Genomic DNA, 27876 nt, shown 5'->3' on the forward strand with positions numbered 1-27876 from the left:
GCATTACATCATGTTCGTCATCACTTCTTCGGAGTGCGTGTGTCATTTGAACCATTGACTAGCCGGGAGTTTATTAACGTAAACACAGCGACAGGAACACGTGGACCTGCCTGCGCTGCCCGTTAAGCTTCACATGAAGCTTCTGTGAATGAGTGAGACACAAGAATCAAGATGCACTTCTTTAAAGGGCTGCTCCACCTGAAGCTCGGGGAAGTTCTCAGTAAGTTTGATGGACATTGGTTTATTAATTTATAAAATAAGTTATTAGTATAATACAAGTTGAGGTCTGAAGTCCTTTGAGACGAGTCCAAGGGATCAAAGTCCGGGGGGAAACTTTGAAACTGGTTTTAATCAAGTTTCACGTTATCAGAGCCAAGTCTACATCAAGTCTTCTGTTGTGAAGTTCTCCTGGAGCAGGGGTTCTCAAACTTTTGCAAGCTGGGCCCCCCCAAAGCTGGTTAGGTGTAGCTGGGCCCCCCCCGCCCTCTTTTACGAATCAGAAACTCGTCCATAGTTGTGTTTGTTTGCTGATACAGTGTGTGATGTTAATAAAGTTCTAATTGCAACGTCGTGGTCTTGTGAGTGTGTTTGTATGTGTGGCTGCGAGTGACTTGCACACGAATAATGAATAAGGCTGTGCTGGGCAATGGTTCCTAACAAAACGAACAGTACACAATGTAGACAGGGACATCACAGAATAGTGTTCAAGTGCTGGTGTTTTATTTGTTGCAACACGGTGGAGGATTGAAGATGTAACGGTCGGTGCTAAGGAGAAAAGGGCTAGCTGCAGTTGGAAGAGGTTAGCTAGCTAGAAGGCTAGCTCTTGGGGCTACGAACTTTCTAGAAAAGACGGTGGAGCAAATTACTCCTTAGATTAGTCTACGAATCGGCCGGCTGCCAGTGCAGGAAGGTTTTACTAATGAAGGAGTGAGACTTTAAAAAGACTGTTTATAAAGCAATGAATATCTGAACTATAGAGGAAACGAGCAATCGCACAAACTCTGCAGGGTGTCGTCTCAGTGAGGGTGAGCACTGACCAGGCCTGCAGTTTATGCCCCCCCCACACTTTGAGAACCACTGTCCTCGAGGAGTCCAAGTCGAGTCTGGAGGTGTGTGATATTCCAATGATTAGAATTCAAGGTGAGCTCTTAAGTTATTGAAGTCTGATGTCATTCGAGACTTAAGACGTCCTCAGAGTCGAGTCCAAGTCAATTTAATTAAATTCCAGATTGAAGTCGTTGAAGTCAACTCACTTCATTTTCACATATTTTACACAGTAAATCAACCACAACAGTAATAAACAGCAGATCTCTTATTTATTCAAATAATGCAATATTTTTTTACATCTACACTTTTTAAATAGGAAAACGGGCAAAGAGCTGAAACAAAACAAAACAAAAAACATATGAGACAACAGAACTTACAGCGAAACAAAAACAGAACAAGAATCTCCCGTCGTCCAGAATCATCACAGAAAAGATCTCGTGGGCGTTTTTCTAGTTTGTTGTTGTTAGTTTTCCAAAACAAAACAAAACAAAACAAAACAAAGCAAAACGTCTCTGCTGGAGTGACGATCAGAGAACAAGCAGAAGAACGTCCGTCCACATCTTCACGAGAGGAGAAGACTTCACACATCAGAGGATGAGGAGTGCTACCATATCTCCTCAGGAGAGATGAGTCACAAAGTGGAAAACACCGGCACCACATCGTGAAGTTGAATAAATACAAATGTTTTAAAACAATAACTTCTGAGAGCAATAGGCTTAAATTTCATTTTAAACTGTTTGTTCGACAATCATATTAAGTTCTGTTTTTTTTTTGGCGTTTGGAAATCGTACCCGTTAAACACTTAATAACTTCAGATCAGCGGCAAAATCATTCGACTGATCCGGACGATTATTAACAGAAAACATGGACGAGTGAGATTTTAGAACGAGATATGAAAAAAAAAAGATTTATTTCATAATGTGATCGTGAATCATCGGTGACTTCCTGCAGCAGAGGGACTGAAACATGAAGTTTTATGTTTTTGTTTTTAAATTTCACTCTTATGGCACAACCCAAACTCATCCTTATAAAATACTGATGTTAATAATGCTAAAGCTTTTTTTGTGTTATTTTGTCAGAGTTTTTGGACATTTTACAAAAATGGGTTTAACAAATTTGCGTATAAAGCTTTAGAAATACCCTGAATGGTGATTGATTAGATGTTTTAGAGATGACATCAAATGTCTGTTAATAACTTAGATTTGACCCCGTGCCCTTCGTACCATCGCACATTTCATCCTCATCTACACAACTTCTTTCACCGAGTTCGTGTGAATTCAAATTGTAAGTGTGTGATTCCACCTGATGAAAACCACCAGAGATTCTGTGCTTACACCAAACACTGGAAATAAAGATGGACGATATGACGGCTCCACAAAGTGAAGCCCCAGCGTCCTGATGTCCCCCTGGTGGCCTATTCCCAGTCCATGGTTTATACTGTGCAGGTTCACTCCTCTTCACTATGAGGACACACTGCAGTCAGTGTGTGATTTAGGAATCAATGAAATAACTAAACCTGAATAGCTGAGCCCTGGATCCTTTGAGGAAACATAAGTTCTGATATAATTAAGCAGAAACGGTGTTAAATGTATATGTCTGGATATATTTATGTTGAACTTCTTCATTTTGTGTTATCATTTCATGCATTTGGCAAAAACAAAGGACAGATTTCAGCACAAAACTTGGTTTTACCGAGTTCAAACCTCACGTTTGACACGTCCACCTTCACAGACCTGGATATGGAAACTGAGCCGTTCGTGTACGAGCGCGCAAGCGGACAAAAAAAAATAAAGAAAACTACCTCCATGCGTTGTTGGCTGAAGGAATATGGCTTTAGCGGGAGTTCAGAAAACCAACACGAGCTAAACTAACATCTCACGTTTCACTTTCAAACCTTCCGCCCTCCGTCCATTCACACTTAAGGCCGTCGCTAGTTCCACACAGAACAGAGACACCGACAGAAAATCAGCTCCGACATTTAAATAATCATAAAAACAAAACGTGTGAGCATTTCACCGGTGAGGACAAACGAGAACAGAAAAAACAAAATCCCACATTATTATTGAACATTATCGTCTTATGTACAACGTCTCACAAATCAATCTGTCGCTGGAGATGATTCACTGATGAGGACGCAAAAGTAAATTCATCATTTAGGAAGGCATCACGCTTTCTTTTCACGGGGGAAAGAAAGAGGAAAAAGATATCTGCTATTATAGCAACTGTAAACAGCGAGAAAAGACAAGCGGGCGTCTTCCTTCCCTTTAGAGACGAGGACACGAGGACACGAGGACACGGCTCCTCGGCCTCCGTCCTGAAACCTGAACCTGAATCCTGCCGTTTGATTTAGTTTCACTGTTTCACCGCAGATTACAGATTATTACGGCCACGAGAGAAGAAACATCGGAGATTTAGAGAATAAAGTTAAAACATCAACTTCACATTCAGATTTTCCTCTCAACTACAACGTTATCCTCGAGATCTCGTCTTATTTTTCTCTTCATAAGGCCCCAAAGTTCCCAAAGGTCATTTTAAAACCCAAACTGTGAATCAACCCCTCAAAGTAGTAAATGTATTGTCGCCCACTCTGCAAAGAAAGGATCACTTCCAGGTCTTCAGTGCTACGGTAAAGTGCAAAAAGCGACGGCACAGCCTTTCCTTTAAAACACTAATATACAAGAATTTAATATAATTTAATCTTCACTTGAATCTTTTCCCTGACGTGTCTCTCTGCAGAGTCAATACATTTCAAAAAGGTGTTTTTTGTGCCCTGGGTTGATTTGAGGAGTCTGAACTGAAGGAAGTGAAAAGACACTTTAAATAATCAGCTATCAATAAATAAGGAGCCGTGAGCTGATTGGTGGACGAGCTGTGGACTGAGGAGGAAAGTGAAGGTGCAGTCCAAAACAAAAACAACTGATTTCCAGATGTTGTGGGTTTTTCTCTGTTGTGTTGCTGTGATGGAGACATTCACTGAGCGAGAAGAGTTCAGACAGGACGGAGGAGGAGGGACAGAGGCGGGGGGGCGGGGTGAGGCGGTGACATCACACCCTGAGGAGGTCCTCGTCGCTGTCGTCCTCGTCCCGCTTCACGTTGGACGCCGTGTTGTGGGCGTGGCTGCGGCCCGAGGGGCGTGGCTTGTTGCTCTTCCTCTTCCGGTCCGACTCGTCCAGGAGTCCCACCAGGTCCTCGTCACTCTCCTCCTGGAGACGGAGAGGAGACAGTTTGTTAATCCGTCCCTCAGCTCGTCCCTGTGAGGATCTGGATTATCAGCTGCAGTGACCGAACTCACCTGAAGGAAGATGCTGCGATGAGCCGCTGAGTTCTTGGACTTCATCACCTGCACCCCCGGGACGCTCAGCACCTCGTCCTCGCTGTCGTCCTCCTGCTCGTCCAGCGTGAAGGAGCGGAGGGCGTCCGTGTTCACCGGCTTGGTCCTGATGTGACCGTTACCCTGGTGACTCCGGCCCCGGTGGGAGGACGAGGACGTGGGGGGGGCGTCCAGCTCCTCCATCAGCCACTCCATCTCCTCCTCGCCCCCTTCATCATCGATGTTGACCTGAGGACGTGAAGGGAATGAGTACGAGCTCTGAATCCCACCGGTGTCCAGGAGGAAGCTCGTGTTTACAAACCTTTGAGTATTTGTACGCGACCTGGTTTCCTCTCCTGCAGCAGCCGGCGACCTTCTGGATCACCAGCTCCCTGCAAGAAGAGAACAAGGAGGTCAGGTGGTCGTCTGCGGGAGTGAAGGACACTCGGTCACATGATGGGATCGAGTCCTCACCTTCTCTCTCTCTTGTGCAGCAGGAGCCCGAGCAGACAGACGGACACGCCCACCAGCAGGAGGCTCAGCAGCAGCCCCAGGGCCTGGCTCCGCCTGGAGACGGCTCTGGACGCGCTGCCGTCCTCGTCCTCGGCGTACGACTTCGCGTCCACGGTTCTGCAGGAAGGTTTCAGTTAGTTAACGAGGTCTGGAGCAAAGAACCAGCTCTCAGAAGGTGTGTGACGAGTGGACTCACGTCAGACCACACACTGCCTCCGTGTGCCACACAAACAGATACTGGCATTCGTCCGTCTCCAGCATGAACTCCGGGATCCCGACGCCTGCCGCCGGGTTGCAGTGGAACATGATGGTGGAGGACACCATCTTGGTTTTCTCGCGGCCACACGCCGACTCCGAGGGAACCATCACGTCCAGGTTTCCTCCTGATGGCACGAGGTGGAAATGTTAAATTAAATGTTACGTTCCTGCGGCTGAGGAGAAATGGATCCACGAGGGGAAACCAGAATTACCTTGAATGTAGTACTTGGCTTTGCTGGAGGAGCCGATCCTGCGCCTGTAGGCCGTGTTGAGCTTCAACTGGCAGATGTTGGCGCCCAGGCAGCTGCCCAGTGAGTTGTTGGTGATGCCGGACAACTGGATGTGGTAGATGTATCGGTCGCCGTTGGGACGGATGTCTCCAGACGCCTGGTGTTGGCTAAGAGGAAGAGGAGGGTGACGTGAATTACATGTTGTGCGTTTACCAATCCCACAGTATATAATATTCCCCCTGCCCAGTATGAAACCAACAACGACCCAGTATGAGCAGTTACCTGAAGTACAGGGATCCCAGGCTGAGACTGGCCCCGGTGTCAGGAACCTGTATCGTCCCGTTCACCATCTCCACCGCACGCTGCTTCACCGCACACGCCGAGCGAGTCTCCCAGCCAAACACAAACTCACAGGACGCCTCGTCCACACTGGACACACACAGACACACACAGACACACACAGACACACACAGACACACACAGACACACACAGACGGACGGGAGAGACATTCAACATGTGCGATTTCAGAATAAAATGACATGTAACACTCACTAAACTTCCAAACTCGATATATTGAACTTCTCATTCTTTCTTAGGTTGTTTGAATTTGAAAAACTCACTTCTATGAATAACGACAACTGAGGAACGAATAAAGTTTTAGCTTAAATTAAACTTTAACCTAAGAACGTGAACTTTAAAGTCACAGGTCGTTAACTGTGAGTTAGAAAAGCAGAATCAAAGAGTCAATGAATGTTGTAATGTTGCATCATCACATATACTGAAGTCGTTAAGAAACCAAATACTGGAGGTAAATGAAACACATTCTGAACATGTGGAGAAGTGATCATCTAACTGGCTTCACTGGTGTGTGTGTGTCTGTCTGTGTGTGTGTGTTACCTGATGAGTGCTGGGTGTCCCACAGTGGAGCCACAGCTCAGCTGGATCACAGTCTTCGCCTGCACGCCGTTATCACAGACATGGTCTCCTGCTGAGTAACTGACGGAGATCTTTCCATCTGCAGAGAGAGGAACCACGTGTCAGACGTGATCACGACCTTTGACCCGCATGTTGGAACATCACATACGAGTGCAGGTCCATTGAAAAGCCTTTGACTCTACAACCCACCAGAGTAGCTCATCTTCTGGGTATAAACTCGACCCAGGGTCCGAGTCACTCCTGCTGCCGTGCGTCGACACACGGTCGCTCCATCGGGACAAGCTGGTAACCCACCGTGGATCCCCTGGCACAGGTTGATGTAATACCTGAGGACAGTCATATTTAAAACAGTCAGGATTCAGGAAATAGAGAAAAGGTTCTCTGGGTAAAGCAGGTTCCTCCGAATGTCCCAACAAATATGGGAAACATATCTGGACTCACGAATCTCCCTTGTGGCTGAACTTCCAGGGCTCGGTGAGGGAGGACAGGGCTCGGAGGTCGAAGGTCAGATGCTGGCTGACCAGCTTGCACTCCATCTTCCTCGGGGGACAGACCGCGTTGGTCTTCCACTGGAAGGTGACGGAGCAACCGGCCGTCTCTGAGACCAGCTGGGGAGAGCCGTGGCCCGCCGACTGGTCACAGGTGAACAAGATGGACGACTGACGTTTGGCCGAGGCTGGAAGAAAGAGAGAGAGAGAGAGCGAGAGAGAGAGAGAGAGAGAGATAGAGAGAGAGAGAAGGGAAACATAAGAAAACACTTTCAAACTATAAAGAAGAAATTCAACACTTACACTCTTACTTAAAACAAGTTAATAATCAAAAGATGGATGATACGACTGAGGGAACCTTCAAGGCAACAGAAGGATGTTTGACTCTGGCTGAATGGAAGACGAGATATTTGCCGTCTAAAGCTCCAAAGCATTTGTTTTGCCCCTAAAGACGAATTCATATTTCATATTTAGCTTTCATCACATCAAATTAAAGTCATTTCATTTCCCCTGCCTGCTCCACACTCCAGCTTCAGTCCTACACGTGTTCAAAGTGAAGTTTTGGAAGCATCATGTGATTGAATGACCGGTTCTGTCTCCTCTCTGTCACCTGCAGTGCAGAAGCCCCACTTCCTGTCCGTGTCATAGTTGGCGGTGGAGGCGCACCACTTCCTGCCGTCTGTCCTCCCGTCCTTGGTGCACTCTGTGTACGACTTCTTCATGTGGATGAAGGGGAACACACACACCTCACCCTCAGAGGTCACTACAACAGACAGACACTTGTTTATTCGTTTGGTTGCTTCACACAAATCAAGATCTTATGAGGTGAGGACGCCTCATTGAAATATTAGATATATTTATATTCATTTACAAATATTAGTGCAAAGAATCAATATATCAGCCATGACACTATGGTCCATTTCAGGAAGTGGGCTCTGTTCTGCACATGTGACATCATCCAGGTTCATCTGTGTTAATCTGCTTTAAATGGTCCAGTTGATTATCATGAACAAGAACAAAGCTCAAATTTAAAAGTATTTTTATTGACCTGCACAATTAATCTAATTCTAATTTGAAGTGTTACCTTTTAAATCAGCTTGAGTCGTATGATTCTGTTAATGGTTTTACATGCATTCATTTACTTTATCTAAGTTTTTAACAAACTCTTTACGCCTGTGAGAAGTTGGAGATGATTAAAAGCCTCCTGAGGTGATTGCAGTGAGTTGAACAGACTCACATGGCGGACAGGGATCTCCTCCTCCGTACTGCATCAGCACCGCCTGCTCCTCGTGCTTGTAGTCCATGGTCATGGCCTTGCTGATTCCGAACGAGGAGGCCAGCGTGTCCGAGCCGGAGCCGGTCACTCGGCAGACCGCGCTGCTCTTACAGGCCGGCTCCGCCACCGAGCCGCACACGCTGACGTGGTAGATGCTGGAAAGTCCTGGCACCTAGAACACAAAGACTTGGCTTCACTGGTTTGTTCAACAGGTGGTCGGAGAGACAGGCCACTGGGGGAAGTTACCAGTTTACAAAACACCTCAAACCCACAAGAACTCAAAGTCACTGGAACCTCATTTTGGTGGAGCTCACCTGGACTTCAGCAGAAAGGCCCGAAAGGTCAAAGGTGAACTTGAGCTGGGAGTCGGTGAGCTTGCAGCCGCTGGTGTTGGTGGCGTCAGGACAGACCACAGGCGTCGCCCACGTAAACAGATAGACGCACTCCAGCTTGAGCATCCGTGGAGAACCCTGGACACAGAACAAAGGTCAGTGACCTCCTCCAGAACCAGAAGAACATATTAGTTGTTCTCATAAGACTGACCAGGTCCAGGCCTCTCTGGCAGGTGAAGATGATGGTTGAAGAGTAGTTCTGGGACGGGTCCTCTTCACACCTGGTGGAGCTGTAGTAGGTGATGTTCACGTCCCCGGTGACGCTGTCGATCTCAGGCCCTTTGGTCGTTCGCCCGATATCCTTGAAGAGAGAGAGAACGATGAGACACAGAGAGATGAGATGGAAACAGAAACACGTCTTCTGACATTTTCTGTTTTATGACAACATCTGATAGTGGGCCTCACCATCGGTGGTCCGTCATCAGGATCCACACAGACGGCAGATCCAGGAGGACAGGTGACGCCGGGGATCGGGTTCAGAGGAACACAGACATTGATGTAAAAGTCTGAAGCTCCATCCTTTTGACCCATCGCCTCATCTGAGAGGAAGAAACAGAAACAGAGCGTCAGTAAATCATCCGTTCGTCTAATGAGGTAAAGTGTAAACCTGTGCTCACTGACCTGTGGCTGTGTAATATCCATTGACGTGGATCAGAGGAGTCAGATCTATCAGAGCAGAGCCGTTCTGCACCGAACACGTCACCTGAGAGATCAGTGATGGAAGAGAAAAAGAATCAGACCGAGGATCAGGACTCGATGAACAGTAACAGCTGTTGAGCCTCAGAAACCCAAAAGTAAACAAGGTTTGAAGAATCACAGGAGTCACAGACAATCCCACACGTCTACTTCACACACATTTTCCACTTGAATGTTTGGACATAATCATAAATCCACAACTAAGGGAGTGTTAATAACATCTGTATGACCAACACACACACACATACACTTACAGGCTGTTCACAGATCAGCGGTGTGTGGAAGGAGAAGAAGTGTGTGCAGGTCTCAGCATCCGAGTTGATGAGGACCGGCTCTTCTGAGGCTGAGCCCATGTTCGGTGGTCTACAGAGACACAACACTCATTCTTTAGTTCAGTGTCAACATGAGAGATACATCCCAGCAGCTTTAGATGTCAAAAATCATAATTAATGAGAACAGTGATGACAGATGATAACCAAAGAGAAACCCCAGCTGAGGACGGACCTGCAGATGAAGTGGATGATGCTGCTGTGTTTGAGTTCGGGGTTTGCCGGACACGGACTTCCTCCTTCATACGTCAGCTCCACGACGTGATCCCTGTACGACAGCTTCCTGCTCACCTGACCGCCGCTCACCGCTGTGCTGGTGTCCTTGATGCACACGGCTGCAAACACAACACACACACACAGATAACTACACAATGTCCAGGTGTACAAGTCCTTGTTTCTATAGAATAACCAGATCCGGGGGCGGATGAAATAACTCGTGGATCCTGATGCTTGATGGACATATATAGACGACTGATATCTATGAATGTGTCTAATTATGGTGCATGAACAACTCATTAATATCTGGCATGTGCATCCCGTCATATTTCTTCATGTGCATTAATTCATGAACATTCCCATCGTTGATTATTCAGCCCTATTGTGCAGCCTGGGCTTTCGGCTGCTGCTCAGTGAACCGTGCATCATCTGCTGCACCTCCTGGTAGAAGAGGAGTCAATAATTTGAGGAGCACAGAGTTTGAAGAACAGACGTGACGCACATGTCTCGGTTACATAACTCATCCAAGTGCGTGAGCGAGACCAAACAGTAACCAGGAGAGAACCCGATGGAGGTACAAACCGGTTTCAGGGCTGCAGCCGGCGTTGGCCATGTTTCCACAGACATTCATGCGGATGATCTTTTTTTGATCCTGGAGATCGTAGACCGTGTAACCGCCTTCCTTCGTCAGGGCGCTCAAGTCAAACAGATGACCTTGGGGGAGAGAGGTTCAAATTTGAGGGTCTTAAAAAAAAAAAAAAACTTCCTGCACATTTTACTTCCCATTTTTTAACAGTTTCTAGCGTCAAAAAACTATCAAATGATTAAAATATACTAATAAACAGGTATAAGTGTTTATAACATCTGTTGAGTCACTGACCTGTCGCTGGGTTGGTGACCTTGCAGTCGTCGTGCTCACTGCTGTTGAGAGGGCAGGCAGCAGCTGTCAGCCACAGGAAGGTGTAAACACAGTCCTCAAGGGCAGAGATCATCGTGGGCCGGGAGTCCTGGGGGGTAGAAACACACATTTAACTTTTTATTTAGATTAACACATTGTATTTGTGCCATAAAAACAGGCTCCAGCTCCGTTAAGACAGCGGAGACGTGCACAGAGTTTCCCTCACCACTCGGTCTTTGTCGCACTTGAAGCGGACGATGCTCGTCCTGTTGCGCTGTCCATCGGGACAGACCTGTCCACTGCTGTACTGCAGCTTCAGGACGTTTCCGTCCCACGTGGGACCGGACTCCACCTGCCCCAGACTCACATAGTCCTGTCCCACCTTCATGCAGGACGCTGCACTGGAGGGACACTTCCAGGAACCTGCCGCGAGGTGAAAGTGGATTTTTAGTGGATTGATTTTCTAGAATGTAACTTGTTGCTATTGAACCACAGAGAAGAAAATGAAGCCCTGCCACTTCCGAGAACTTTTCACAATAAAAGCATTGTGCCGGTGTAAAGCTTTAAATGTGGAGCTGTGGTAAAACGTCATGTCATCATGGCAGCTACAGCAGACCAAGCGTAAATCATAGTAAAATCTGATTAGATGCTACACTGGTTACTGAATGAAGAGCACAGACCTCCCTGCTGAGTCAGCGTCCTGCAGACGTTGATGTAGAATCGATTCCTCGTGTCCACAGACGAGGACTCGACCTCCCAGTTCCCAGAGTCCAACGCCAGAGGTGAGAGGTCGTACGAGTGGCCCTGACCGTCGCTGAGCACAGAGCAGATAAAACACAGACTTTAAAATCTGTGTCACACACACGATGAAGGTTTAAACACATTTCTGAACCGAAGGGATGAGCATCAGCCTTTACAGCAATTCAATATTTTTACAGAATTGTTGCCACAATAAGGATAACTTTGTTCCAATAATATTTAAACTGGTTTATGTTGCTAATGGTACTTAAATTATTGTAGATAATAAATGCTATTTGCAATTTACTAGTTTAAACTGTCTGACATGAAGCTATGTGAGTGTAAAGTGAACAGGTACATATAAGAAATAAATACTCCTAGAAAAAGGGAGGGAGGAGGAGGAGTAAGGAGGAGGAGTAAGGAGAAGGAGGAGTAAGGAGGAGGAGTAAGGAGTAAGGAGGTGCAGGAGTAAGGAGGAGGAGGATTGTTACTTGTAGGAGCAGCTGGTGGTTTTGAATGGGACGCAGGCCAGAGCGGTGGGCCAGCTGAACAGGTAGGTGCAGTCTGGAGTCTCCTTGATGAACTGTGGCGCTCCCTGGACGCGTGAAACACACACAGACACACACAGACACACACACATACAAACACAATAAGGCGACTTTTTGATTAACAAGCTGGGAGGCATTTCTGTATTTTAAAGAAAGACACTCACATTTACATCAGTGTCATGTATCAGCAGATGTTTACCTCCTCTAAGGGGGTTGTGTGTTTTGTCTGTTATGCATTTATCTTTTTGAGTTTGTCTCTGAGTCCAACTCACCGGATGTCTGTCGGGGTGGCAGGAGAAGTAGATCTCTGTGGATCTTTGGTAAATCTTATGACAGGTGTCTCCGTTGGTGTAGTTCAGGATCAGCTGGTCTCCCACATAGCTCAGAATCTGGTTTGCCATTCCTGCACGAACACACACACACACACGTGAAAACACACAAAAGAGATAAATACAAGGACGACAACTCAAACACTCGATGAAAGATTAGAACAATCCCGAACCTGCAATCATGTGCTTGTCTCCGTCCGCCTGACAGGAGGACACTGTCTCGCTGCCGGTGTCTTTCTTGGTGCAGACGCCTCTCTGCAGCCCGTCACAGACAGACAGGTGGTAGATGTACTGTCCGCTCCTCACGGGGTAATCACGTCCCTTCAGAGAGCTCAGGTCAAACTCGTAGCCGCTCTTTGGGTCACGAACCCGACACAGATCACCTGGACGGACAATAACCAAAGAAATCTATTATCTCCAGGTTTGTTTTTCTGCATAAATCATCCAACAGCAGAAGTTTTAGTGTTTAAACTTGTCTCACGACTTGGAACAGGTGTTTTCACCTTGAGACTTCCTGATGGGACAGGCCTCAGACGTCCTCCAGATGAAGACGTATTCACAACCATCTTTACGGTCGAACATGGGGGAGCCCTGGAAATTCACACACACAAAAATATGAATTCAACCGCCACGTTGTCAGTGATTTATTTTCTTTAAATATATATTTTATATCCTTTGATTGTCATATTTCAAAAGGTTTTAAAAAGCTTCATAAATCCAGTTTGTCTTGTGTCCCTCACCGGTTTGTCGTCACACTGCAGGATGATGCGTGTGGAGTATCGGGAGGCGGCTCCACACAGGTCTCCGTTCTGATAGAGGACGCTGATGGAGCCGTCCTCTGCCACCTGTGGAGTCGACAGCACGTATCCCAGGTTGTAACTTTTACCATCGATCACACCGCAGGCTCCCAACGGGCCGACTGGAGAGAGAAGACGAGACTTGTTGTTAAAAAAGAAATCGCAAAGGATCAAACAGACGGCCGGTGCAGCAGCGGACGTGGACTCACTTGGACACTTGTTCACCGGAGGCAGAGGTTTGCACACGTTGATGTAAAAGCTGCGCGATTTGACCGAGTCTGTGTCGATGGCGACCCAGGGGCTGTCGTCTCCGTCCCGGGTCAGGTGACTCAGGTCGTACTTATTACCCTGAGTATCTGGGGGGGGGGGGGACAGAGAGGTAGAATTACACAGTGTACAAGTGTATGAAGGCCGGGGATTGTATATTTACACATCATCTCATTCTTTAACTTGTTTCACATTTAAAATACTATCAAGAGGTAGTTTCCATTACAAACATCAATGAAACTGTGTGTGTGTGTCTGTGTGTGTCTGTGTGTGTGAGTGTGAGTGTGTCCATACCACTGAACTGGCAGTCCACTGGAGCAGGGACACAGGCCAGAGCGGTGGAGAACTCGAAGAGGACGTCGTGGACCCCGTGGGTGGCCAGCGAGTTCAATCCCTCTCGCACCAGCTTCAACGAGCCCGGGTGAGAGTTCTGATCACACACGAAATTAATGGTGAACGTGTCTCGACTCGCTGAAGGGAAAATAGAAATCAGAGAGGGAATCATTTTTAATATCTCATAAAACGAAGACGACCCCTCTCTAAGTGTTGGACTGATCTCCAGTGCTGGTTACCTGTGGGATCGTCCAGCGGCCCCTTGTACGTGAGTTGGAGCAGCCCATCGGTGGAGTACTGGAGGGACTTCTCCACCCCCACTGGGCTGGAGGGATGCCCCTCCTCCAGCTCACAGCCGGCCATGCCAGCTCCGCACTGTGCCACCTCTGCACAGATGTTCACCTGCAGGGTGGCGAAAGGCAGAGAGTCTTAAAAACCAGTAAAACATTAAACTAGCAGTGAGAGCTTATTTCCTGTTGACAGAGTGTTTGTGAGTATTACCAGGAAGTCCTTCCCGTTTGCAGTCGTCTTGTATCCCGTCTCTGAAGCCAGAAGCTGCAGGTTGAACTCAAAGCCGGTGTTGGGGTCTGTTACAGCACAGCTCTGAGATACAGAGAAGACATTTTAGCATTATTTAAATTATTCAAATAATGTTAAAATGTGGAGATTAACAGTCGGAGGAGAGACTGGAGTCATGTTGACATGTCGGTGAACTCACATTGTTCTTGGTGGTTCTGATGGCGCAGGCTGCCGGGGTCTCCCACATGAAGTTGGCCGTACAGTTCTGGATCATGAGGAACCGTGGGCCGGTCGACTGCACAGCGAGGGACACACACAAACACACAGTTACACACCGCTCACAAACAGGCTGTGTTCCACTTCACGGTCTGACCTCCATCACTTACCCCAGCCCCCCGGGAGCAGACCAGGTGGATGCGGGTGGTGTATGTGAGCTTTTGGCCGTCAGACATGCACACGGATCCGTCTGTGAACTCCAGCAGCAGCCGGTCCCGCCCCTCGATGATCGGGCCTCCCTTGGAAATCCCCATGTTGCTGATGGACACAACCTCCTTCCTGGAGCCCTGAGGACAGAGGAGGGGAAGATGATATATCATTTTCATATCAGAGACCCCACAGAGATCACTCAGTTTGTATAACTTGGAGCTGAATCTGAATAAAGCGGTTACAGACCTGCTTGGACACGAACTTCATCTGGCAGGCGGACGCGTGGCGGTCGCAGCCGGGCACAGCGTTGATCGGCCGGCAAATGTTGATGTAGTACTTCTTCTGGTTGGACAAATCCATGGGCTGCCAGTTGTCACTGGTGCTGGAGCGAGACAGGCTGGAAACAAGAAGAGGAAAAGTTGTTGGGTGGGGGGGGGGGGGGGGGGGGGGGGTTTGCTGGTATTAAGAAATGTGTGTTATTTGTAGTTTGTGTTTGTGTTTGTTGGCAAATGCTTTACCTGGATAAGTCGTACTGCTCAAAGGTGTTGGGATCTGTCACCAAACACTCGTGGGGCCTTTCGGGACATGCGTAGGATGTGTACCAGCGGAAGTTATACGTGTACTTGTCTTCGGCCTGGATTCACAAAATCAAATTCAATTTATCAAACATCAAGAAGGATCACACACACGGTTTACGCAATGAAAGGAAAAGAGGAAGTGACCTGGAACTCGGGGTTTCCAGCTCCTGCTTCTGGATCGCAGAGGAAGGAGATGACCGTGGATCTGAGTGTGTGTTCCTTGTTGTTGTACTGGGAGCCGTTGGTGTACGACAACTGGATCAGGCCGTCGTAATACGACAGATGAGCGTTTGCATCCCCGAGATTCCACGAACTGCAGAGCAAGAAAAAAACATATTGAGGCTTAAGTCATAATATCCATGAGAAGAAGAGAATAGAAGATCGCTGTAGGAAGTTAATTCTTATATAAAGATCAGTGTTTGCAAGTTCATCTTCAACTTATAGATTATCTCTCACCTCTTTTCAACCTGGCACGCTCCGGCCTTCCCCGGACAGTCGGCAGCTTTGACGGGGCCACACACGTTGATGTAGTAGTCGTAGTTTCCACTGGTCAGGTTGTAGAAGCTGCCATTTTTAGAGAGAGGCGACAAGTCGAAAGAGAAGCCTGCGGAGAAGCAAACGTTAAAGAGGAGTTCTCAGGAGGTGTTAAACCAGCTGAGCATTCAAAACAAAGTGAATTTCCTCTTCAGGTGTGTGTGTGTGTGTGTCTCTGTGTGTGTGTGTGTGTGTGTGTTTGTGTGTCTTACCAGCCTGAGGATCCTCCACCTTGCAGTTGTCTCCCTGAGTTTTCGAGAGCACACAGGCGGCGGCAGTGTACCACTCCAACTCGTACACACACCCGTCGTTGGAGACACTGCGAAGGACGGGAGCGCTCTCGAGATCTCCTGCAGGAGGACGAGGAGGAGGAGGAAGAGGAGGAGGAAGAGGAGGAGGAAAGAGCAACAGAGTGAATCAACAACACAAACACACATATATCACAGGGAAAGACACAAAGCAGGACACACGGACACTTCTCTCTTTGTGGGACCGACCTGGTTTGCACTTGAGGGTCAGGATAGTTTGGATCCGGGTCTTTTTATTGACGCAGAAACTCCCATCAGTATAAACCAGTTGGATGTCGTTCCCTATTTTTGTCTTCTGGGGCGACGAGAGGAAGCTTCCCAGGCTGATGGGCCCATGCTCCTTATCTGGAGGAGACAGACACACACTCATCAGGTTACATATAAACTAACAAGATTACAATAATTCTCATTTGTTTTTGAGCCACTCTGAAGGTTAGAATTTGTTTTGAATCTGAAAATCAAGGTAGAAAGAGGCACAATTATTTAAATTTAGATTCTTCCTGAGGTTCTCCTCAGACACTGTGTGATGAAGACTGAGCGTCTCTTACCCACGACACAGATGGAGGAGTTCACCGGGCAGCCGACGGCTCCTCCTGTCTGGACGACTTTGTGACAGACGTTCAGGTAGAAGCGTGAGTCCGGCTTTGGAGAGTTGGCGTCCACCGCCTCCCAGTTCCCACTGTCGTCTGTCTCTGGAGCCACAAGAGACGACAGGGAGGAAGGTTCAGTTAGTGGTTGAGTCAGTGGGAGTGAAGTGGGAAACAATCATTTGGTTGTTGGAGACACAAACAGACTTTTCTCTAGAACATTACAACAAATACATAATCAAAGGTCAAGATATCAGAGGTAGAACTTAAATATTGGCAAAAAGACAATTATACTGCGAATCTTCAGTGTAGCAGAAGTAAAAAAAAATCAATTTGAAGAATACTAATATTTAAATTTGAACTCCTCCCGTCAGAAAGCCTGTGACGCTCACCAGGGTATCGTGTGAGAGGTGAGAGGTCGTAGTGTTTGTGTCCATCTCTGACCCGACACAGCAGATCCTCCTTTTCCTTCACACAGGCGAAGGACGTCTCCCAGTCAAAGTAGTAGGTGCAGTCCGTCTCTCCGGCAAACACGGGATTCCCTCGGCCGCCGTTGGCTGCGGAAAAACAAGGAAACCAGAACGAGGAAGAATAAGTTGAATCACCGGTGAAATGAACGATCTGGATTTTACAGAACGATTCAGTCAGGAGCAGAGAAACTTAATTTAAGAAAAACCCTTTGAGACGTGTAGTTCTTAATTTCACCACCAGGTGACATCAGTGGGTCAAGCCCTTCCACAGAATATAGAAGACGATATAAAGAGTCTCACATGCATTGTTGCTGCACTCGAAGTTGATGATGGTCATTCTCTGTAAGCCAGAGGAGCAACTGTCCCCGTCTGGGTAGATCAGAGTCAGATCTCCATCTGAATAACTGCAGAGGAGAAAAGAGAAGAAAAGATTTGAACCTCAACTCTAAACAACTGATAGAAAATCTGAAACTGATACGAACTTTATCATTTTAATTTCATTCAAATCACAAATAGAAGAAGTTTCACATAAAGTGTAAAAGTCATGTGCAGGAATCAATCTTTATTAGATCTAAGTCAAAAAGACAAATCTGTGCAGACTCAGCATGAACAACACTCACACACAAAGACACGCACACAGTCACACACACAGATACACACACACAAATAAACACACACATTACCGTAACGTCTGGTTCTTGTTCCTTCCAGCCACTTTGCTCATGGGCGGGCTCTTCTTCACCTGGCAGGAGGATATGAACGGCCCGTCACCACACTCCTTGTTGAGGATCTGTCCACACACGCTCAGGTAGTACACGTAGTTTTCAGACCCGTCACTGGCATCAGAATGTGCGTAGTACTGCGGGTCAGAGGCTGCAGCACACAAAACAACAGAGGAGGAGGAGGAGGATCATCATCATCATCTTACTACAATTCTCAATATCTGATTGAGTATGATTGTTTAATTTGAATATTGATTTGATTAATCTGATTTAGTACAGAGCCATACGTCTAATTCTTTTCTCATCCTGAAAAGAGCAAAACACAGATTAATTTAACATTGTGGTATAAAACTTAATTAACCTAAAGGAATAGTTTGGTATTTAGTTTTGTCGACTGAATATATTAATGTCCTGGAACAGATTTTTCTCAATCTGTACAAAACACTTGTGTATTAATGTGTATTAATGGGATTTACACAGATGAGATGAATCGTTTGGTATCGATCTTCAATACAATGTGGATCGATTCCTTTAAAGACCTCAGAGATTCACATCAACACCAGCAGACGTCCGGTTGAGCAATAACCTGAGTCGGCTTCATCTCATATCTTTGCTCATGAACTGGGGCTAAAAGTGGAAAAGGGTGTTTTTCTATTTCTAGCTTCAATGAGCTGTCACAAATCAGGAAGGTCAGAATAATATACTCATGAAGTTACTTCCTCTAACTGGGATAATAGAAGCAACAGCCAATGAGCTTGGAGGTTAAATATGTGATTGTGGAGAACATGAAAGAAACAGGAGTGTTTGTTTTCTGCCGATAGAAACAAGAAACTTCTCATTCTTCAGGAACGAGAGGAAGACAAGAGAATGACTCACAGCTCAGAGTGAGAGGAGTCAGGTCTATAGAGATGTCGTGCTGGTCACTGGTCAGTTTGCAGCTGGCGCTCTCCAGATAGTCTCTGTGACAAGCGTACTCCGTCACCCACTCCACCTCGTAGCGGCAGTGAGACTCCGCCGTCATCTTAGGAGGACTGCCCTGTGGGAGCAGACATCAGTTAATAACTCCAACAAGAGGATGGAGGAACACGTGAATGAGCGGTGCTTACTGAATGTCTGCTGGACGGACAGATGAGCGTGATGCTGACGGCAGGACTGTGTCCCTTGCAGATTTCAGGAGGAGTCGAACCAGCGCTCACTTCGTACTGCAACCTCAGACTTGAAGAGACGAGGGGGAAGAAAATGATTAATCTTCTGTTTGGAAAGGTTCTTTAACAGATCTTTAAGAGACAGAAGTTTGGATGTGTGCTCGTTCACTCGGAGGTCACCTGTCGCTGTCCACCAGTTCCAGTGGTTTGGTGGGAGAGCCCATGCTGAAGGAGCCCTGACTGGTGACCAGACAAGCTGCCGAGCCCTCGGGACAGGGTTTATCTGCTTGGTCTGAAAGAGGAGGAGAGAAGAGATGATGGAGGTAAAGCTCCTGCAGAAGGTCCTTGATGCTAGTGACTCACGGGAATGATGATTAGACATTATATCATATTTAATCACATATTTACACTGATGGTTTGATTTCTTAAGATATCAAAACAGACTTTTAGGTGTAATTTAAACAGATTGTCAGAGTGGTGGAAGGAACACTATTATATCAAATTCAGGTTTATATGCAGCACGATAAAAGGCTCTGACCTATTTTTTTAAAGTCTTGAATACAGACGGACAGAGTTTAACTTTGAACTTGTTTGAAAAGTGATAAAACCAGAACACAGTTATCTCCATCGTCCATCCACTAGATCCTGTACTCCTCCCTCCACCTGTCACTCACTGAGACTGCGGCAGATGTTGATGTAGAAGTCGATGGTGTCGTCTCCGTCGTCCACCAGATAACCATCGTTCACTTTGATCAGCGGGTTCAGGTCGTGCTTCTTCCCATCGGAGTCAAACACGTAGCAGGGCACCTACACACAGACACACACAGGAGCTAAGTCCTTTTTTCTCTTTTGCATATTTACTTTTGCTATTTAGCTAAACAAAGATATTTTATAAGCATTTGATGAATGGATGGAATACTCAATACTACTTAAATAGACTGCTGCAGCCCTAGGTCACATTTCATCTGCCTCAGGAATGTACATGTAGATTTAATTAATTTCACACAATGAATCACACATCACTGGATTTCACATGTTCCAATTATTCTGTGTTTAACTCAGATTAACTAGATCTTCTACACTGGTGAACGTGTGTCTCATTCTCGATGCATCCTCACAGGAGCGTTTCCACTTAAACACCTCCCTGACTCATCCTCTCTCACACACAGACACACACACACGACACCTTCACAGATCCGGCCACAGTTTCGTTCTTTCTTACACATGAAACCCTCTCGTGACTGAGTCGACCTCAGAATCACATGTTCCACCACTTACCTCTTTGTGCGGCTTGAATTTGCCGTTCTTGCAGGCGCTGAACGTCCTCCACTCAAAGTAGTGGACGCACTGGGACACAGCAACAAACTCCGGGGTCCCCTGCACAGAGGCATTGAAATTACATAATTATTATACAAATCTATTATATAAATCAATTTAAAGGTTGTTGTTTTTTTAAGAAAATACAAAAACGTTGATTTATTTAAAAGCTTTTCAGCCGTGGCCCATTTCTGCTGAGGCTTATTACAGCTGATCTGCCATTGACCCCTCAAATCTTCTAATAATCGTTAAACATGAGTTTTTTTTAACGTTTCATTCGGTTTCACTTCTCTCTGTGTGAACTGAAGATCTCTCTTCTGCAGAAACAGAAACTCAAGAGGAAGTGACACGTCCCCGTCAGCCCACCTCTCAGTCATCTTCAGAAACCACCGTCCCACTAACGTTAGACCCACTGGAGCAGAGGGGGTTATTTCCATTCTGAGCTTCTCTTCCCCTCATTGCAGCGAATAAACACCAAACAGTTAACTTCATTTCGAAGGTTGTTTGTTCCATTGACAGAAAAAGTTCATCATCACTTCGGTTGAGTTAAATGAAAGCTCAGAGATATTGGGAGGGGTTCTATCTTAGTTTCAGTTTGGCTAAGGGGCGACATGTTTTGTTTCATGTGGTGATTCTGACCCGTCTCACCATGGTCTTGCCGCACTGGAAGCTGATGCTCGTCTGAATGTTGTTTTTGTTTCCTGGACATTTCGTTGTGCTGTTGAAATCCAGCACGGCGCCAGAGAGCCTCTGCAGCGACAGCTCACCTGGACATCAAGACAGAGGAACACAGTCAAACACAGAACATTCAAAAAACGTGTTTAAAGCCTTTTGTCTTCAACATACATGAGGAAACTTATTAATTTTAATATTTTATGGCTGTGGACGGAAACACACAGATTAAAATAAAGACGTTTCACGGTTATTTCGATTTGAAAGAAGCCTCCCTCTCTCAGACTGGATACCCCTGTGTGCTACTGACCGATAATAAAATCTGTCTTCTGACCTGAAAACTCAAACAAACACACAACATCAACCTCTGTGCTTTAATATCCTGATGCTCCCAGTACACCCTGTCCATTCATCATGGGACCGCTGTGGGAACTGTCCAGTATGAAGCCCCGGACTTGATTTGCCACTAAATAAACTCAGTGGGTCACAGAGGTCAGACTAAACTCTATGAGAGAAGCTGATGTGTAGATGTGAAACTGGGATTCGCTCACATGCTGCATCAACAATGAGAAAAGTGTAAATAAGAATGAATAATCAGTTTCCTTATTCCAGGAAGTTTATCACAAGACAAGAAAAACGAACCATAACAACTATTGGGATATTGATTTGACTCTTCATGCTACATGTGGTCATTCTTTTCTAGTTTGTTTTTACGTCCATTTGCTTCCCTGCACACATCAATCAAGTGGAAATTGTTTTAAAAATTGTGTTTAACTGGGTGTACTGTATACACTTAATATCAATATGTAAAACTTTTGTTTATTTTCACCTCTTAAAGCTGCTTTAAGTGTGAACAGTTTAAATTAATTCAAACCGTGCACACTGCTGATAGAGAGTGATTTCTTTGTCGTAAACATTTCCTTCAATTATACTGGGACACAGTGGATCCAAACTGGGTTTTCTTTGTGTCGTCCATATAGTTAAGACTGTTTGAGGAGAAATAAGGGAAGTTTAAGGGTTTGAGTATTGATGGTTTGCTGCTTTCTTCCTAAAGATCTTAGCGGCTGCAGGTTTATACTTATTATACAAATTGAAAATGCACATTAAGCCCTTTTATAATTAACTGCCTCAAAGTGTCTGTGTTTAATAAATTAAGTTATTACTGTCCTTTACATTTACATGTCTCTGTTCAATTCAAAATCTTCCACAGAAATACTTGACCTCTCATTTCTTCGGTAAATGTGGTATTTAGTTTTTCCTCTGAAGGCGGCTGAAGAGAAAGTTGTGTGCGCGTCTGAACGTGTGAGTGTGTGTGTGTGTGTTATCTACTCCCTCTCAAAATGACACCATGATGGAATGTGACTGGGCAACACTGTGACCTACTAACATCGAAAACACAACAAGCTGTTGGCAGAGCTCTGCACCACTTCACCAGTTTCTCATATTCACAAAGAGTTTCTATCTGAACAGGAAATCATGACAGTGGATTGATTGTTATCTCTTTTGAAACTGAATATTGAAAGATTATTACTTTATTACTCTACTGCACATTCGCTTCAGGAAAACTACAAAACTACTACCAGCTGAATATTTAAAAAACTTGCATTAATTTATTTGTTTAGACAACATAAAAAGCTAATTTAAAGACCAGTCTTCTCCATCCTGTTCAGGTCTGAAGTTTAGAAGTTTCTCTGACTCCTGGTGGAAACATCTGGATCTTTATCAGCCTGATGTTCACGTCTCTTCACCAGCTGGTCTCTATCTGTGTCTGTCCACTGTTTGAAGACCAGCAGGTGTTGTACAGTAGATTAGATTGAACTGAAAACGGCTGCAGCACCAGACGACACTGTGGGAGTCAGCTGACCTCCAGAAGTTCGCAGCAGGTTCGTGACGAGGAACAAAGTTTGAAGATATAAAAACTATATTATATATTCTGATGATGACTTTTTATTTTTACGATATTTACCAGGTCAACAGGTTGGAACGTTTGATCAATGATTAACCTTCAAGACAATCAGTAAACAAATAGATCCATATAGGTTTGACTGGGAGTTTGACCTGAAAACTGTCTTGAACACTTAAAAACAAATAGTTTAATTACAAACTACATTAAATTCACAAGATCCTGATTTTTATTTGGATCTGCACCAAATTGCACAGAAGATATCAGTCCTCTAAATATGCCTGATTTTTCTTCTTCAAGATAAATTAATTATTCCCCAGGATATGAGTAAGGATTGAAAACATAACGTCCTCGGTGGAGGTAATAAAACAAATCTAAAAACAGACAACTGTCCTCACATTACATCAGAGGACAGATTTCGATTTGAGGAACCACGTGAGACGTGAATGTCAAAGTGAGAGGACCGACCACGTCTGGTCTCGGACCACAGAGCACGAACAAAGCTTTAACTTCAGCCAACAGAACCAGAGCAGAGTGGGAGATGTGTGAGTCTACTGGTGTCCTCGAGCTTTTATGCTTCGCGGTGCGTTCCTGAGTCATGTGATAAGTCACGACGTGTGATTAAAGTCCATCTGACCACACTGCTTCAACACACGTTCTAAATGTGATCTTCCTCTTGAGTGAAAATAGACTCAAACTTGATGAGGAAATCCTAAAAGTACAAACCCTGGACACAAACTGTACCGTCCACAGGAGCCTGCAACACAAAACCCAGTTCAGAGCCTTTAGTGAGAGACACAGTGTTTTGTCACGCTCGGAAATCAGAGTCAGATGACGCTCGTCTTCTGACAGAGAGCGACCCAACACCCATTTGTCACCGGGGGAAGGTCACGGCTCCGGTCTGCAGGACAAGTTGTTGTTGTTGTTGTGGGAGTTGGAAATAACTCCGTCTGGCAGCACGTCTTCTTTAGAGCAAAGAAAGTGACGTGGCTGAAACTGAGAAACTGCCCCAGTCGTCCCAGTCAGACCAGGTTTCAAATATATATGATATCTTCAGGTACAAATTAAAGACAATCTGGGAATGTCCCCGACTTTAAATCAGTTTGAATTAGTTTACAGGAGCAAGGAGCTTCCATTCAGAGAGACAGGGCTGCTGCTTTAGATTAAGTTTAAATCGATTTACGTTCAGGTTATTAAACTGCGATCAGGACCGTCTTTGTTCACTGGAAGTCGAGTGTGACTGAGCAATAAATGATACACAATGTTAACACACTCAAGAAGAGACAACAACTTATTAACAGGAAGCTGGTGTTTGGCTCAGAAAGAAGAACAAAGACAAACGTGAAAAAGATAACTCTCCAAAAACTGTCCTAGATTCTTCTTGATGTGAATATTGATGTGAATATTCCTGTCATGTAAAAATATGAGCTGTGTGTTATCCTGTCTGGTTTATTGATACAAATCGCGTCTGACCTCAGCACTCAGGATTTATGAGCTGCTTGATATTAACAATCCCAAAAATAATGTCTCTTCTGTTCCTGAGATGAGTCATCGATGAGCTGAGAGGCAAAAATCTGAGAGATCATCCTTCTCACATACTTACAAAACCAATAATCAATATATGCATTAGCTGCAGCCGTATATCCATCCACACATGGTCTCAGAAATGATTAAAAATCAAATATGCATGCATCATGTGAATGTGCAGAAGCATATCTTTAAATAATGAACATTCAAAGAGGGGGTGGGGGGAACTCATGTTTTCTTTGATATCATATGTCTTATATCATCTTTCATCACATGTCTCAGCTGGGGTCGAAGGTGACTCCTGCAGAGCTGTATTTTAAACCTGAAATCTGTATCTTTACACAAGAGGCAGTGAGTTACGTCCAAAGTACAGAAAAGACAAGAAGAGTTTGAAAAGTGTGAAAGACGGCAGCGATGCAAAGTTTAAACTTTTATTAGCAAACTTTTACTCGGGCTACTCTTATCCTCCAAGAGTCACCATGACAAAGAAAACAGGTGACAGGACTTTGAACTTCTTGTTATTTAATGATGTGAGTGACTCAACATCCACGTGGTTTTATCAGCGTCTCTGAACAGCCAGAAGCTCTAATCAACAGACATGCAGTGTAAACAAGGATCCATCTGATCCCAGCAGCCAGACATGAAGCAGAGATCCCAGATATGAACACTGTCATCCTGCTCTGATGACATCATTTGGAGCATTGAGCTCCTGTCGATACAAACGCTCGACCAGTTCAGACTCCGCAGCTAAATAAAGATGAACAAACGCTTTCTACTTCCTCCCGTTACACAAAGATGATTCTAGAATTGCCCAACGTGAGAAGTTGAGACAAAAAAATGGAGCAATGAAGCGGTTATGTCTCAAGAATTCAAGTTTCAGCCACAACTAGTCAAGTTCTATCAAAACAATCTCGCCGTGGATCTTGTGAGACGGAGCGTCAGCTGACACACTTGAAACCACAGAGGCTTCACTTCACCAGCTACTTATAAAACCACAGCTCTCTGATCACTTCAGAAAACGAACTCTTACAGCACCTGAGGAGAAACTGTCAAACATCTTGCTCAAACTTTTTCCGACCACAGTTCCTTCTCTAGCGTTTAACTCACAGAGACGATGCCACAACACCTGTTTGACAGAAGAACGTGATGCAAATGCAAAAACATGAACCATGAACACAGTTTTTTCCTCTTGGCTGCACTCACCCACAGACTGTTTGGTGTTGGAGACGAGGTCCAGGGCGCAGACGGCGGCGCTGGGGCCGCAGCTGGTCGGGGGGGAAGACTCGCACAGCTTCAACGTGTAGCTCACTTTGTTAACGCCGTCGTTAGCTTCCCATTTATAACTGCGACACAAGGACAAAGAGAAAACAGAGGATGAGAGATGAGATCAAACACAGGATTGTTGCTTCACTGATTTACAGAGCAGTCAACAAGAGTAACAATAAGGGGGATATATTTATTTTACCATCTAATACGAGAATAGCAGGTGAAACACAGATTTTAAATATGTTTGAACTAAATGTGATCTGCAGGGAAATCAGGAATAAGACTGTTCTGACTTAGTTAGAGACAAAAACTTTTTCACTTGCAACAACTACAGTTCCTTTTTTTTTTTAGGTTGAGGAAATAAACAGAAAGTGCCTGAAGATTTGAGTTTCATATTTATTGACTGTTGCAGGGGACGTGTTTACCACAGAACTGTAAATAAATAACCTGCATATGTCAGATTAAAACCTGTCAGACATGTGTTGTGAACTGTTTCTGTTTGTCAGCAGCCTCCTTACATGAGCATTGAATTCACAGCTCCTGGTCTCTGCCACACCGCTGCGTCAATATTTGAACAGCAGCAGCGAGAACAGAGCTCGGTTAAGAAGGATAACGCCTGAATTCAACCGACTCATTGTTCAGGTTGAAATGAAACGACAACACAGAGCAGTCGTGGAACAGGTACTCAGATCCCTTACCAAAGTAAAAGTCCTTAGAACACAAAGTAAAAGTCCTTAGAACACAAAATAAAAGTCCTTAGAACAACACAGTAGAAGTACTGTTATTGCCGTGCCCCACCCACTGCAGGACACCATCACAGCACTGGTGTAGCTCCTTCTGCCACAGAGCAACAACCAGCTCAGCTCCCAGTAGAACTAAACGCACCCATTATGGACTTTAACTCTGGTTTAACTCTTTTAACTGTGCAACATTCATTCTGTCCGAGCACAACACTGAACAAACTCTCACACTTTACATATCTTTTCCTTGTCTTTACTGTGTATATAATAGATTTTATTCCATTAATATGTTTCTATATGTTTTATATCTTTCTTACTTGTAAGTATTATTACTCACTGATTCTTATTTCAGACTCTTGCTGCCGTGACAATGAATAATAGAGTTTGATCTTATCATGTGCTTACATAGTAGCTCCAGCTTTTAGTAAACAAAGGGAACTAGGAACTTAAATTGTCAAATAAATGTACAAGAGTAATAATACAATAATTCCCTTTGAGCAGTAAAAGCATAATTGTATTAAAACTCGAGTAAAGTACAAGTATAAGTGAATGTACACAAATAAATACATATATGCTTTACCAGGGTCCCTTTGAAAAGCGTGTAATTTAACCCTGCTAACAGTTGTTAGCATTAGCTGGTGCATGACAGCTAACATGTCATGTTAGCCGCGGGGAGCGAGGCTACACATTAGCTTGATAAAATTATAAAAACACAAAAAAATAACCTTTGACTTATTCAATCAGAAGATGATTTAATTTAAATGGTTTCCATTCAAATCTGGTCCCGTTGATTAATGGGTGTCGACTGATTGGGAGATAAGAGCGGTGTTTATCGGTGTGTTAGCCCGCTAACACTTCCCCTTCACCCCGCTGATGCTTCACATCTTTGACCGGAACTAAACTAACGAGCGAGTGTGTGTTGTGACCGGAACAAGACGCCGAATGGTTGTGTAGGAGCCACGTTTAACATGAAACCGTGTTGTGTTGTGTTGTGTTGTGTGGTACCGAGTGTCTGACCAGAAGAAGATTAAAAACACACTAAATTACACGAGGATCCACACACACACAGACACACACACAGTTCCGAGGTGGACGAGCTGAGGAGACACAGCTGTTCTGTGTGTGCTGTGTTGTGTCGCTGCAGGGTTTGTGTCTCAGGTGTTGTGTTGTTGTTGTTGTTACCTGCACAGATCCTGGTACCACAGGCTGCTGCTGGAGCCGGAGCTGCCCGCCTCCTGGGCTCCGGACCGGGCCAGCAGGCAGCCCGCACAGGCCAGCAGCCACAGGGCCGGGCCGAGGGGGGGGCGCCGGCCGGAGGAACACCGAGGAGGAAACATGCTGTCTGCGGGGGGGGAGCGTGCGAGCCGAGCCTCAGCGGGACGACATGATACAGCAGAGTGCGTGAGTTCGATTCCCAGTCAGTAGGAAGTGAGCGCATCACATGACAGGACATCACATGACGGTGACAGGCGCTGCGTTCACGCGCCCCGGGAGAACTCCACTCTCCCACGAACTCTGGTGATTAATCTCATTCATCGACCAAAGAAAATAAATATAAAC

At 45.3% G+C, this 27876-nt stretch overlaps 1 protein-coding gene across 1 annotated transcript; it reads right to left on the minus strand.

Annotated features, from left to right (window-relative positions):
- Window positions 1–1297: 1297 nt before the first annotated feature.
- Window positions 1298–27653, minus strand: igf2r (insulin-like growth factor 2 receptor). The gene is made up of 51 exons (XM_053444784.1): window positions 27499–27653; window positions 25514–25653; window positions 20857–20975; window positions 20170–20268; window positions 19566–19698; window positions 19072–19183; window positions 18853–18961; window positions 18623–18782; window positions 17708–17897; window positions 17325–17428; window positions 16947–17111; window positions 16516–16659; window positions 16157–16312; window positions 15872–16009; window positions 15582–15729; window positions 15270–15438; window positions 15066–15181; window positions 14794–14944; window positions 14508–14684; window positions 14321–14416; window positions 14104–14205; window positions 13842–14004; window positions 13564–13740; window positions 13212–13358; window positions 12946–13124; window positions 12709–12796; window positions 12379–12588; window positions 12149–12279; window positions 11820–11923; window positions 11271–11404; window positions 10817–11013; window positions 10573–10699; window positions 10275–10406; window positions 9652–9811; window positions 9402–9510; window positions 9073–9154; window positions 8857–8990; window positions 8603–8752; window positions 8374–8529; window positions 8021–8231; window positions 7394–7546; window positions 6737–6971; window positions 6485–6621; window positions 6257–6374; window positions 5641–5787; window positions 5341–5525; window positions 5067–5253; window positions 4832–4987; window positions 4680–4749; window positions 4340–4606; window positions 1298–4250 (listed from the first exon to the last, which is right to left on the minus strand). The coding sequence occupies exons 1-51, from the start codon at window positions 27651–27653 to the stop codon at window positions 4092–4094; spliced, it is 7488 nt and encodes a 2495-aa protein (XP_053300759.1). The 3' UTR covers window positions 1298–4091.
- Window positions 27654–27876: the final 223 nt, after the last annotated feature.

Source organism: Pleuronectes platessa, chromosome 17 (assembly GCF_947347685.1).
Source record: "Pleuronectes platessa chromosome 17, fPlePla1.1, whole genome shotgun sequence".
Lineage (NCBI taxonomy): Eukaryota > Metazoa > Chordata > Actinopteri > Pleuronectiformes > Pleuronectidae > Pleuronectes > Pleuronectes platessa.